Source organism: Aquarana catesbeiana, linkage group LG05 (genome assembly GCF_042186555.1).
Source record: "Aquarana catesbeiana isolate 2022-GZ linkage group LG05, ASM4218655v1, whole genome shotgun sequence".
In the NCBI taxonomy this organism is placed as follows: Eukaryota; Metazoa; Chordata; class Amphibia; order Anura; family Ranidae; genus Aquarana; species Aquarana catesbeiana.
In genome coordinates, this window is record NC_133328.1 from 379598071 (window position 1) to 379612302 (window position 14232).

Genomic DNA, 14232 nt, shown 5'->3' on the forward strand with positions numbered 1-14232 from the left:
TTTTTTACATAAAGGGTTTAAAGAAAACTTTGCAAAACTAAAAAACAACTATTGATGAGATGACTAAAAGGATAGCAGTCATTGGATAAAAGGATAGCTAGTCACATATATTATTGTGAATGATACAATAGTAAGTTTAACTTGTCACAGATGGCCATTTGTTTCAGCACAAACCAAGGAGACAGGTGGATAACATGTGGGTTTTTACCTGGGAGCAAGAAGTTTAATGTTCTGTATATTTGTCTGCTTTCATAACCATGACTTTATAAATCCTTCCATGAAACAATGAGCTACAAGGTATTTCTGAACTCCTTGTGACTTCCATTTTATTCACTACTATGAATCATCTTTAATGAAACTTTCTGTGCTGCAGTCTTTTCTTTTTCTTTTAAAAGATGGTTCTAAAAGAATTACTATTCTCAGAGCAACACTAGAGAAGACACAGTAAGATGAATTTTGTTGGTACAGGCAGGAAGGTGATATTGGCAGCAGAGATCTTCAAGGGGCTTGTTTAGATACTGCAGACCCATGAGATGCAAGTGAAACCAGATCTACTGAGCAACCCTGTCATATAAAGTATATAGAAAGCAATCCAAAGGCAAATTTTTTCTCTGATCTTTTCCTGTACATATGACAGGTCAAGTATAAACCATGAGTCCTGTTGATTAACTGACAATGAGCTTGATGAGGGTCAATGTGGGTCTTTAGACCTCAACAACCTACAGAAAAAGAGCCCAACAGAAATGTCACATCTTTTTCTTATAGTCATTAAATGTTATCATTTTGAACCAATTATTACACTCAATTTTCGTAAAAAATACCTGATTTCTGCCATGACACTCAAGTGTTCTGTGCTTACACAGATAAGTAATGGCCACACTCCTTCAAGTTTAACAAAAGGCAAACGCCTCTTTTTTGTTTTAGATAGAGTAAGGGAGAGATGTAACTGTCAAGTTTTTATTGCTGTCTATGCCCCTGTTAGGGATATTCATCATTGCTAAGTGTCCAGTTGACTCTTATGACTAAATTTTTTGCTGCCACCTGAACAGGAATAAAGGGAAAACCTGCCAATGACAGTGTGCATTCAGGTGCCTGCACCTGCACCCACATGGATGTCAAACTGGGAGCAGCATATACGGTCCTCACACAGGTGTATCCTTCAGTATGACTGTCAGGGCCGTCTTTAATTTTGATTGGGCCCTGGGCAAACATTTTCTTGGGGCCCCCCCTCCATTCTGAGACATACAAAAAATAGCAGGTAGACTCAAAATCAGTTTACTGCAGCAGATCACGCAGCGATTGCAATTGTTTGCCAGAGGTTACAGCCTATCATTACTGCTCAATGGCTGGTTTCTAGAGGTTACAACACATAATTTCTGCTTGCCGATTGGTTGCTAGAGGTTAATGTACATTATTAGCGCTCACTAATTGGTTGCTAGGGGTTACAGTACATCATTAGCACTTACTGATTGGTTGCTAGAGATTAAAGCAGATCACTACTGTTTGCTGATTGGTTGCTAGAGGTTCATGCACATCATTACCTCTCACTGAGCAGTGGAGCAATCCCAAATAATTGAGCAAGTAAAGGGGCACATTAATACACATACTACAGGAGAGGTTCAGAGACTGCGGACATACTGCAGGAGACAATCAGAGACTGCGGACATACTGCAGGAGATTACCAGAGACTGCGGACATACTGCAGGAGACAATCAGAGACTGCGGACATACTGCAGGAGACAATCAGAGGCTGCGAACATACTGCAGGAGACAATCAGAGACTGCGGAAATACTGCAGGAGACACTCAGAGACTGCGGACATACTGCAGGAGATTACCAGAGACTGCGGACATACTGCAGGAGACAATCAGAGACTGCGGACATACTGCAGGACATTACCAGAGACTGCGGACATACTGCAGGAGACAATCAGAGACTGAGGACATACTGCAGGAGACAATCAGAGACTGCGGACATACTGCAGGAGACAATCGGAGACTGCGGACATACTGCAGGAGACAATCAGAGACTGTGGACATACTGCAGGAGACAATCAGAGACTGCGGACATACTGCAGGAGACAATCAGAGACTGCGGACATACTGCAGGAGACAATCAGAGACTGCGGAAATACTGCAGGAGACACTCAGAGACTGCGGACATACTGCAGGAGATTACCAGAGACTGCGGACATACTGCAGGAGACAATCAGAGACTGCGGACATACTGCAGGACATTACCAGAGACTGCGGACATACTGCAGGAGACAATCAGAGACTGCGGACATAATGCAGGAGACAATCGGAGACTGCGGACATACTGCAGGAGACAATCAGAGACTGCGGACATACTGCAGGAGACAGTCAGAGACTGCGGAAATACTGCAGGAGACAATCAGAGACTGCGGACATACTGCAGGAGACAATCAGAGACTAGAGACTGCGGACATACTGCAGGAGACAATCAGAGACTGCGGACATACTGCAGGAGACAATCAGAGACTGCGGACATACTGCAGGAGACAATCAGAGACTGCGGAAATACTGCAGGAGATAGAGACTGCAGACATTATACAGGGGATGGTCAGAGAACTTTCAGCAATGCACAGCTTTACAGTTAAATAACACAGCTCAGGGTTTAAACAGTCAGGCATTCTATGGTTGTAAGGACATACCTGACCAGCCAAACTCACTACATACATTCAGGACTGTGGGCGGGGCTTCCACTCTCTGCTCTCACTAAAGCAGCTGGGAGCTCCACTGATGCTTTGTTGGGTGGGCCCTGGGCCCACATCACCCGTGAATGGTCGCCCCGATGACAGCTTTGCAGAGCGCACAGAGGACATGGGAGGATGTATTCCGCGCTAGCCAGCTGAGAGGGGCGGGGCCGGGAGCTCCACTGACGCTCTGACCCCGCCCACGTGCAGCCTGTGTACTGGGAATAGAGCGCCTGCAGTGAGAGCCAGTGATCGGAGTGGGAGTGTCATTGGAGCTCCCGGCCCCGCCCCCGGACCTCTGTATTCACCAGCCAGTATAGAGGGGGCGGGGCCGGAAGCTCCACTGACAGTCGCACTCCGATCACTGGCTCTCACTACAGAAGCTCTTTTCCGAGTACACAGGCTGCACGTGGGCGGGGTCAGAGCGTCAGTGGAGCTCCCGGCCCCGCCCCCTCTCAGCTAGCTAGCGAGGAATACATCCTCCCGTGTCCTCTGTGCGCTCTGCAAAGCTGTGATCGGGGCCCCAATTCACGGCTAGCGCGGGCCCCCCAACAAAGATTGGGCCCGGGGCAAGTTCCCCATTTGCCCTGCGCTAAAGACGGCCCTGATGACTGTGTGAATAAGGTCTAACACAAGCTTCCTCCTGCCCACTTACAGTAGAGAAAGACAGGGAGTGTGTCTGATCAGGTCAGTTAGAGTGTATTGGATGGAGTGGTCAGATTCTGATGCATATTTGAATGCATAGTCATGTTTAGACTTAGCATAGCATTGCTAAAACAGGAAAGTTAAGGTAAAACTATGAAAATGGAGACCACATATACAATGTCTACCATATTAAAAATTTATTGTCTGCTATATTAAAATGTATTTCTGTCTTTTGGGGCTTTTTATTAAGCTGATTATTTGTTCTTTAGAAACTTCTTATTAAGCATATTGGTAAAATTGTTCAACACTGCTTAATTTCTTAGAGTTATTATACTGTTAACATTAATGTGGAAATGCAAAAACTGGAATTTGTTTAGACTCCACTCAAGATCACCAAATCCAGCTCACCATACACATGCCTTAGGGTGTCAGAATCAAGAGTTGCAATAAGTTTCCTGGGGCCCATTCTTCTTGGGATAAAACTTTCTTCCAAAATCAGGGTTGTATTTCCTGGGGCTTCCCTGAAAATAATGAAATGATAGGTGTGAGCATTCTTTACATACCTGTCATAAACGAACTTGCCTATTTTGGACTGGATCAAGTCTATAAAGAAAGCATTTTGTTGAATTGCTCCTGAAATGTATTCAGCTCATTTAAACTGAAAGTTTTGTTTTACTTTAACTTTTTGTTAATTACAATTGGTACAGTACCTATATGAATTAATTAAATATACTTCTGACAAATGGTATAAACATGAAATGATTTCCATTTTAAAATAACCTTTGTATTTGTTTAGTGGGAGATTTATTTTATCTAAATTATTTCAAGAAGTTGTTTCATAAATCACTTATGCCTGGTCTAAATTGGTATATCAACCTGTAGAATGTCTCCCCCCCCCCAGTCTAGTCTAGTAAATGAAGAGGAAACCAAAGTCTTATGCCCCTTAGACACGATCGGACATTGATCGGACATTCCGACAACAAAATCCATGGATTTTTGCCGACGGATGTTGGCTCAAACTTGTTTTGCATACACACGGTCGCACAAAGTTGTCGGAATTTGCGATCGCCAAGAACGCGGTCACGTACACCACGTACAACGAGACTAGAAAAGGGCAGGTCCGAACCAAGCGTGGCACCCTTTGGGCTCCTTTTGCTAATCTCGTGTTAGTAAAAGTTTGGTGAGAGACGATTCACGCTTTTTCAGACTCGTGGCTTTCAGATCGTTTTCTGCTGTTCAGTTTGTGCTTGTGGGTTTGTATCTGGTCTTCAGTGCGTGCAGCGAGTTATACGTGACTCTGTCAGTGTGTTCTTGTTCATTCATTACTGTTTTTCAGGTTGCTCTTCACAGGCCTTGCTGTTCTTCAGTGCGTTCTGTTACTCCGTTCTGAGCAGCTGACCGTTTTCTAGCCATATTGTGTATACGTACTCCTCGTAGAGTTCGTGCTGTGCGGGGGCTTGATGTTGGGGTCCTGACCTTGACACAAGTCCAGTCCATGAACAGGGTGGGGAGGAGTTCATGGACCAAGAATTGGTTGCTCCAGCGTGACCAGTTCTGTCACATGCCTTTGCTCCGTGAGATCCGTGAGAATAATCCTGACGATTTCAGGAACTTTCTCCGGATAACGGACCCCGTATTTCACCGTTTGTTGGCTTTGCTGACCCCTTATATCAGCAGGCAGGATACCTGCATGAGGCAAGCCATCACTCCAGAGCAGAGGTTAGTCGCCACCCTGCGGTACTTGGCGACGGGGAGAAGCCTGCAGGACCTCAAGTTCTCGACAGGCATCTTCCCCCAGGCTCTGGGGATCATTATCCCAGAGACCTGTTCTGCCATCATCCAGGTCCTGTAGAAGGAGTATATTAAGGTAAGATTTTTATCCTTTAACATCACATTTTATTGTATTTAATGTTTGCTAATGTATTGTATTTCTTTCCTTATTCCCTAATTACCATGATTGTAATATACTGTGAATGTCCCCTTTGTCCTCATGCATGCTGGTTTTTTTATTTGTTTTTTTGTCCTTCATGCATATTTGTCTTCACTTACCTCCCCAGCATGCTCTCCTGGCCCTATATTCACCTCATGTAGTCACTTAATAATGTATTTTGTCAGCTCCATAGTAGTGCTCTACCCCAAACACCCCCTAAAATGTGGTAAATTGGGATTTGTGCTTTAAATTCAGGCAGAGTGCCAGAGGCTTTATTTTTGGTGTCCCCAAATCATTTGGAACCCTCCCATCCCCAACTGCTAAGTCAGCTTATGCCAATCATGTATCTTCTGACTTTGCAAAACCCATACACACTATACCTACCTCTTTTGTGGTCATATTTATGGATGAATTCCCCAAAGCATGTAGTGCAAGGGCCTGCCTGAATACTTTTAAATGTTAATTTTTAAAGTTTTTGTATCCTATTATTATCTTGATAGGTAATAGCAGAATGTCAAAATGTGCTAAAATGTGTACAGTGTGCATTTTTATCTTTGTATTAAGACACTTCTTACCTGTCCATTGGGCTGCCAATAGTGTAAAGAAAGGAGGGGCTGCCCAAAGTAATACACATTATTTAGGCATTCATCTCTAAAAATGTTCGAAATGGCCCATGAGATGGGGGGGGGGGAATCTGATAGGTGTACCTTATACCTTGGTCTTTAAATACTCCCTAAAATAAATGTTATCCTGATGTTGGCCAAGAATGTTTGTGTCTAATCTGCTTTCCATGTTTATGTGCAAAATGATTAATTTATTTTTCTTGTTTGACTCCACAGTTTCCTTCCAACCCACAGGAATGGCAGACTGTGGCCTCCCACTTTGCCCAGTGGTGGAACTTTCCTAACTGCGGAGGGGCTATTGATGGGAAACACGTCCACATCGTCCCACCACCCAACTCGAGGTCATACTATTACAACTATAAGGTAGTTGTAATACAATAGTACAATAGTATTGTGATGTTGGTGGTGGTGTCGGCTACTTACGAGTTCCTGTATGTGGACGTGGGGAAGAATGGCCAGATGTCCGATGGTGGAGTCATCGTCCAGACAGAGTTCTACAGGCATCTCCAGAATGGCAGCTTGGACCTGCCACCTCCAGAAGACAATGTGGAAGGACTCCCATTCTTCTTCGTTGCGGATGAAGCATTTGCGCTGGGGGGCCATCTTATTCGGCCATTTCCTATGAGGACCCTCACCCCGGACCAGAGGGTTTTTAATTACCGGCTGGCCAGAGCCAGAAGAGTGGTGGAGAACACGTTTGGAATCATGGCCAGCTGGTTCCGCCTATTTCTTACACCCATACATATGGCAGAATATAAACTCAATCACATCATCCTTGCGTGCTGTGTTCTACCCAACTTTTTAAGGCAAAATTCTGCCAACTATGCTGTCTCAGTTGGGCCTGAAGCCTGAATTCATAATGACCCAACCCTGACGGCGCTTGAAAGTGGCCGTCCTGGCTTGTCCCCCCCTGAATGCCCATGAGGTCCGTCTTAGATACCTAGAATACTTTGCGGGTAGGGGGGCCATCAATATGCCAGACAATGTCTGAAACATTTTTAAAATAAAAAAATAATTTTAACTACTAAAATCTTTGGTGACATTTACTGTTTGTGTTTCTTTTAGCTGACCCTGACAGAAATGTGGGGACTCCTGAAAATGGTGTGATTGTGTAACATTACAAAGCACTGTTGGGTGTTATTTACTAAAGGCAACGACACTTTGCACTACAAGTGTACTTGAGACTGCACTGAAACTGCACTTGTAGTGCAAAGTGGATTTGCCCTTAGGAAATAACCCCCATTGTCACTGAAAACACCAATTTTAGCACAACAAAAGTTTTGGAGCATTGAAACAGTAATCCACACATTCTTGATTATCAATCTTTTTAATACCAGCACAATCACATGTGCATTTATAAAAGGTTTTTAAAACAAACCAACATGTTTGTTGTATCACAATTTGTTTGGTCACATTACTAAAAGTAGAAATGTCCATTTTAGGTCAAACAGGCATGTTTAAAACCAACAAGAAATACACAAATCTGGAACTTACAAAGTTCAACTTTTGTAGAAATTGAACGCAATATCAGACATGAGTATTTCTAAACTGTTTGATATTGTGTTCAGATGGGGTGAAGTCACCCCTGGAAAAGCCAAATTTTGAAGATGCACACAAATTGCCGAATGTCAACATGTGCTAGCTGCCATCACGGGGGATCAAGGGATGTGTTTTGGGGGTGCAACCCCTTCCTCTCAGCTACTTTATTATTGAGGATGGGGTTGCACCCCCAAAACGCATCCATTGATCTCCCGTGATGGCAGATAGCACATGTTGACACACTGTGTGCATCCTCAAAATTTGGCTTTTCTCGAATATGTCCAAAAAGAAGAGAAATTTTGAGATTACAAAAAGCACAAAAGAGGGAAGGGATCTGGAGCTGTTTCACACTCGCCCTAAAACATCAGTGATGTTCTTCATTTTTTTTGAACATCATTGATGTTTTTCTGGATGTTTTCCAAGTCCTTATTACACCCCATGATCTCCCCGATCAGGATCTGTGCACTTTCACTGGTGAAATGATCTGGATCCACAACATCACGATCACCTAAAAATATAGAAACAAAAACATACCATGTATTATAAATATGCTGGCATTCATCTCTTACCTGAGCCTGTGGTCGCAGACACTCACCTGTTGTGGTGACTATTTCCACCACGTCTCCCTCCTCCTCCTGCTCTGTTTGTCTTTGTGGGATTTCCACTTCCTCATGAGGTGGGGGGTCTCTGGTCTCCATGGGTGAGTGGTATCCTCCGAGTCTCCCCTATGTAAAAAAAAAATAGGTATACTTAGAACACAGATATTTCATGGCAGAAATAGGAATATGAAATATTGCTTGGAAGTGGGTTACAATTGTCTATTTTGGCACAGTTCCAAGATGAAGAAATATTTTTTCCCTTTGTCAAGCTTGAATACTTACCTGTTTTGTACAAGCTTCACAGATGGAGACACCCCTATAGTATACACTGGAGCACCTGTGTGGGACCCCCTAATAAAAAGGGTGTTCTGGTGTCCCACACTAGTGCTCCAGTGTCCAGATGTGTAAACAGCTGCTGAGTGTCCTCTCCTTACACAGAATCTAGTTTGCATTACATTCTACTTACAAACCCATCTAGACACCAAAATTATTTGAATAGAAGTAGGGCCGAAAAAATGTTTTCAAATGCATATGGCCAAAACAATGGTGTTTTCTAGGCCGAACGAACAATGTTTCATACGAACGAACAATAAGCCCATGAACATAAAAGTTGCCATTTTAAACTGTACAACAGTAAAGAAAAGCACATGGAGCAGCACGAACATAATAAAAAGAAAGAATAGGAACACAGAACAACTACTTACTTTTTTGCAGCACTCTCCTGATCCTTCTGTACTGCTCATGCTCCCTTAATTTCCGGTCCGACCACCGCTTCCTGAGCTGATCCTTGGATCGTCGTACCCCAAAATTCCGGTGCAGACTTTTGACCACTTTCGCCATTATCTTGGCTTTTCTGACATTGGGGTTGGGGTAAGATCCATACTTCCCGTCATAGTCGGCCTTCTTCAGGATGTCCACATCTCCAACATCTCCCCAAAGGACATATTTGAGGCCTTAAATCGTCTCTTTCTGGATCCAGACGTTTCAGGCTCCGGGCTTTCCTCCTCCTCGTTGCTGTAATTATCTGACACCTGCTGTGTCTCCGCCATGTGCTCTTCCCCCACTGCGCCGAACGAGAAGGAGCGGGGAATAGACTAGAAAGAACGTCAGGGGAGGGCGGAGTTTCACGCATGCGCAGTGTATATAAAGCGTAACACGTGTGCATCTTACGTACGATCTGTTAGCGGAAGAAGGAGTATCAGAGGCGCCGATCATGATAACGAAGGTAAGATTTAAAATTGGGCCTATACTGCTTATAGATTGAGGCCTATATTGGGACAAGATTAGGAGACTTTAGCCTGACATTAGGGTTTGTCTTGTCTTGTGTATTGCAGATAAAATGGATGGCTTCAATGACCGCAACTCCCTGTCTGTGGCAGGTGAAAAATCCTCATTATAATCATAAACAAAAGAGGCAGGCAGCGCTGGAGAAACTGCTGGAGTTGGTGAAGACGGTGGTCCCCACGGCAACCATCCCCTATTTAAAAGCCAAAATTGGTGGCCTGAGGAGCACTTATCTTAGGGAGCGCAAGAAGGTCACGGATTCCCAGAGATCAGGAGCTGCAGCAGATGACATTTATGTCCCCAGGCTGTGGTACTATGAGAGACTGCAATTTCTGTCAGACCAGACTGGAGTCAGGGAATCCCTCTCCACTCTTCCTTCCTCTCTTCCTTCCACCCTATCTTCCACCCCAGCTGAGGCTTCCGATGTCCAACCTGGGACTTCCAGCCAGGAAGAAGTGGAGGAGCCCAGCTGGAGCCAGGTATAGAATTCTTCTACAGATTTCTGGGCAAGCAATAAATGATGTTTACTAGATGTTATTATTGATCACTAATTGCTGATTTCATAAAGTGTTTTACATATCAATAGACAGTAGTGGGCAAAAATAATTGGGACAAGAATGAAAAAATGCTGGGCTCAGAATGATAGTCTGTTATATTTGATAACATTTAATTGGCAACAGTAATGAGATGAAAATTGTGTGTGATTGATAAAGAAGAAACTAAAACTATGTCCCTTTTTCATACACAGGAAGACCTCAGCCAGGAGGAGGAGGCTGTGGAATGTGCCACACAGGAGGGGGCTGTGGAATGTGGCAGCCAGGAGGAGGCGGGGCTAAGTGGCAGCCAGGAGGAGGCGGGCCTAAGTGGCAGCCAGGAGAAGGCCGGGCCCAGTAGGAGCCTGACCGAATCGCAGGTTCCTCCCCTCCGCCCTCCAAACAAAAGACCCAGGAAGGGGAGTAATGTGCATGATTCAAATGATACAGAACTAGTGCGCACAACCAGAATCTCACAAAATCAAGGGTACTAGAGCAAAGTGGAACACTTGAGTTATTGGATGATATATATATATTTTATTTTATTTTATTTTGGTTTATTTACCAGTATTTAATATTTTTGTTGATTTGGTTGCCCCCTAATGGGAGAAGTAAGTAATGTCCATCAAGAGAGTTTTTGAGTATTGAGCAGTAAGGAAGCATTGAGATTTCTTTAGTTTGAGATTTATATCAAGTGGTAAATTTTGATTAGCGCCACATAATTTTTACCTTTAATGTGCATGATTCAGTGCTCAGGCTCATTCAGGAGGCTTCTGCGTCCCTCAGAGCCACCCCCACTCCTGAAGATGCCTTTGCCTGCATGGCTGCCACCAAACTGCAGGGCATGCAGGAGGGCCAACGCCTCCTGTGTGAGGACCTTCTTTATAAAGTCTTAACTAAGGGGGTGAGGGGCGAAATCACACACAAAACCCACCTGTGTGAGTTGGACCATCCTCCTCCTCCTCCTCCTCCTCCTGCCACAACTCCACCACCAGAGCCACAGCGTGGAAGGAAGCGTGTAAGGAAGACTAGAGAGTGATGACCTGGGTTCAGTCTTGTCTGGCAAAAGATGCAGGCTCTTGTATGACCACAGCCTGGGGACATGTATGTCATCTGCTGCTGTTCATGATCTCTTGGACTTCTGGACCAGACTGCACTCCCTTATATATGGACTCCTCAGGCCACCAATTTTGCAGTAAAATAAGTGATGTGTGCTCTGGGGGTCAAAGGCTTCGCCAATTTCAGCTGTTTCTCCAGCGTTGCCTCCCTCTTTGTTTGGTTCTGAGCCCTTAATAAAGGAATTTTGGTTTAAATTATACTCGTCTATGTGTGTTTTCCTTCAAAAAGGACAGTTTGTTTGTGAGGAGGCAGGGACATTTCAAAAATACTATGTAAAATTAACAAGAGACACCAAACAATCTCCTTGAGATTAAATAATACAAGATAATAATGGTGTTGTGGTAACTTGACACACAAAACATACCCAAAAATATTCTGGATGTAAAATCAAAAAATAAAAAAAATTAAAAACACGATCAGGCTTGAAAACAATACAAACCAAAAAAAAAACATGTATCTTTTTTGTCAAATGTGACAAATCAAAATATATTGAGGGAATCACGATAAATAATAAAGAAGTTTGTGAGAAGTCTGTGTGAATATCAGCAGCAAGACTACTTCATTCTTCTAGCATTATAAAGAAGAGAGTGCGCTGTATTAAACTATTTGAAACATTGCAGCCTGACGAAAGTGCTCTATCCATTTCGAATGCTAATTTTACCAGACCAAGCTGTTCCGTCTCGGAATTTTTTTCTGAGCATGCATGGCACTTTGTGCGTCGGAAATGGCCACACACGGTCGGAATTGACGCGATCGGACTTTGTTGTCGGAAAATTTTATAGCCTGCTCTCAAACTCTGTGTGTCGGAAAATCCGATGGAAAAGTCCGATGGAGCCCACACACGGTCGGAATTTCCGACAGCACGCTCCGATCGCACATTTTCCGTCGGAAAATCCGACTGTGTGTACAGGGCATTAGTCTACAGAAGTCTTGCACATGTTGAGTATTAAAAGGAATATCCTTTTCTGAGGATAGTGAAATGGCTGGATAATTCCTGATACAACCTAGGTCTGCTTGAAGACATTGACCATGGGCACATATTTTTTTAGAGGGTTATTATACTCCTAATTAAAGGCATACTTTGCCGATTTGAATTTTTAAAGGAAACTGGCATTTCTCCTGCTTTATTATATTTAATGTAGTGGATGATGCTATTCTACTGAACAGGGAAAGCACTCTCTAGTTCAGTATTTTCAGGTGCTCTTTATAGCCCTCTAATATAAGTTGTGATGTCACATCCAGAGCCACAGAAGCTTGAAAAGGAGAGTCCAAAAGGGAGCTGTAATTCTGCAGCTGTAAGAAAAGGACATTAAAAGTCACCCATAGGGCTGGCACACTAATGCCCCGTACACACGGTCAGATTTTCCGATGGAAAATGTCCGATCGGAGTGTGTTGTCGGAAATTCCGACCGTGTGTGGGCTCCATTGGACATTTTCCATCGGATTTTCCGACACACAAAGTTGGAGAGCAGGAGATAAAATTTTCCGACAACAAAATCCGATCGCGTCAATTCCGACCGTGTGTGGCCTGTTCCGACGCACAAAGTGCCACGCATGCTCAGAAGAAATTCCAACACGGAACAGCTCGGTCTGGTAAACTTAGCGTTCGTAATGGATACAGCACTTTCGTCACGCTGCAATGTTAAAAATGGTTTAATACAGCGCACTCTCTTCTTTATAATGTGACAAGAATTAAGTAGTTTTGCTGCTCATATTCACACACACTTCTCACAAACTTATTTCTTTACTATTTATCGGGATTCCTTCAATATATTTTGATTTGTCACATCTGACAACATAATTTTTTTTTTTTTTGGTTTTTAAGTCTGATTATTTGTTTTTGGGTTTGTATTTTTTTCAAGGCTTATTTTTTGTTTTTGTGATTTTTATTTGTACTCCTGAAAATTTTTGTGTGTGTTTTTTGTGTCAAGTTACCACAACACCATTGATACGTTGTTCTATTTAATCTGTAGAAGATTGTTTGGTGTTGTTGTCCCTTGTTAATTTCACATTTTATGTGAGAAATGTACCTGAATCGTCATCAACAAACTGTCCTTTTTGGATGAAAACACACATAGGAGAGTATAATTTTCCAAAAAATAACTTTTATTAAAGGCTCCCAACTAAACAAAGAGGGAGGCAACGCTGGAGAAACTGCAGAAATGGGTGAAGCCTTGGACCCCCAGGGCAGACATCAACTATTTTCAAGCAAAATTGGTGGCCTGAGGAGTCCATATGTAAGGGAGTGCAGTCTGGTCCAGAAGTCCCAGAGATCCGGAAAGCAGCAGATGACATCTGTGTCCCCAGGCTGTGGTCATACGAGAGACTGCAGCTTTTGTCAGACCAGACTGAACCCAGGGTCATCACTCTCTTGTCTTCCTTCCATGCTTCCTTCCACGTGGTGGCTCTGGTGGTGAAGTTGTGGCAGCAGGAGGAGGAGGAGGATGGTCCAACTCAATCACGTCGGTCTTGGGTGTTAGTTCCCCACTCACCCCCTTAGTTAGGACTTTATAAATAAGTTGCTCACACAGGAGGCGTTGACCCTCCTGCATGCCCTGCAGTTTGGTGGCAGCCATGCAGGCAAAGGCCTCTTCAGGAGTGGGTAAGGCTCGGAGGGACGCAGAAGCCTCCTGAATGAACCTGAGCGCTGAATCCTGCATGGGAGTTGTCTTCCTCGCTCTTTTGTATGGAAGGCGGAGGGGAGGAACCTGCGATTCGGTCAGGCTTCGACTTGTCCCAGGCTTCTCTTGGCTGACACTTAGCCCTGCCTCCTCCTGGCTGCCACTAATCCCCGCCTCCTCCTGGCTGCCACATTACACAACCTCCTTCTGGCTGAGGTCTTCCTGTGTATGAAAAAGGGACATAGTTTTAGTTTTTTATTCATCAATCACACACAATTTTCACCTCCTGACTGTTGCAAATTGAATGTTAACAAATATAACAGACTATCATTCTGAGCCCAGCATTTTTCATTCTTGTCCCAATTTTGGGTGCCCACTACTGTCTATTGATATGTAAAACACTTTTTTCAATCAGCAATTAGTGATCAATAATAACATCTAGTAAACATCATTTCTTTATTGTCCTGAAATCTGTAGAAGAATGCTATACCTGACTCCAGCTGGGCTCCTCCATTTCTTCCTGGCTGGAAGGCCCAGGTTGGACATCGGAAGCCTCAGCTGGGGTGGAAGGAAGAGTGGAAGGAAGAGTAGAGAGGGATTCCCTGACTTCAGTGTGGTCTGAC

At 43.8% G+C, this 14232-nt stretch overlaps 1 protein-coding gene across 1 annotated transcript in view; it reads right to left on the minus strand.

Annotated features, from left to right (window-relative positions):
- Nucleotides 1-3329: 3329 nt before the first annotated feature.
- The window catches only part of F13A1 (coagulation factor XIII A chain), a 269662-nt gene continuing 258759 nt past the window's right edge, over nt 3330-14232 (minus strand). Inside the window, exon 15 of the mRNA XM_073631004.1 lies at nt 3330-3882. Within this exon, the coding sequence (XP_073487105.1) occupies nt 3735-3882 (148 nt within the window). The 3' untranslated portion in view covers nt 3330-3734. The remainder of the gene's footprint in view (nt 3883-14232) is intronic.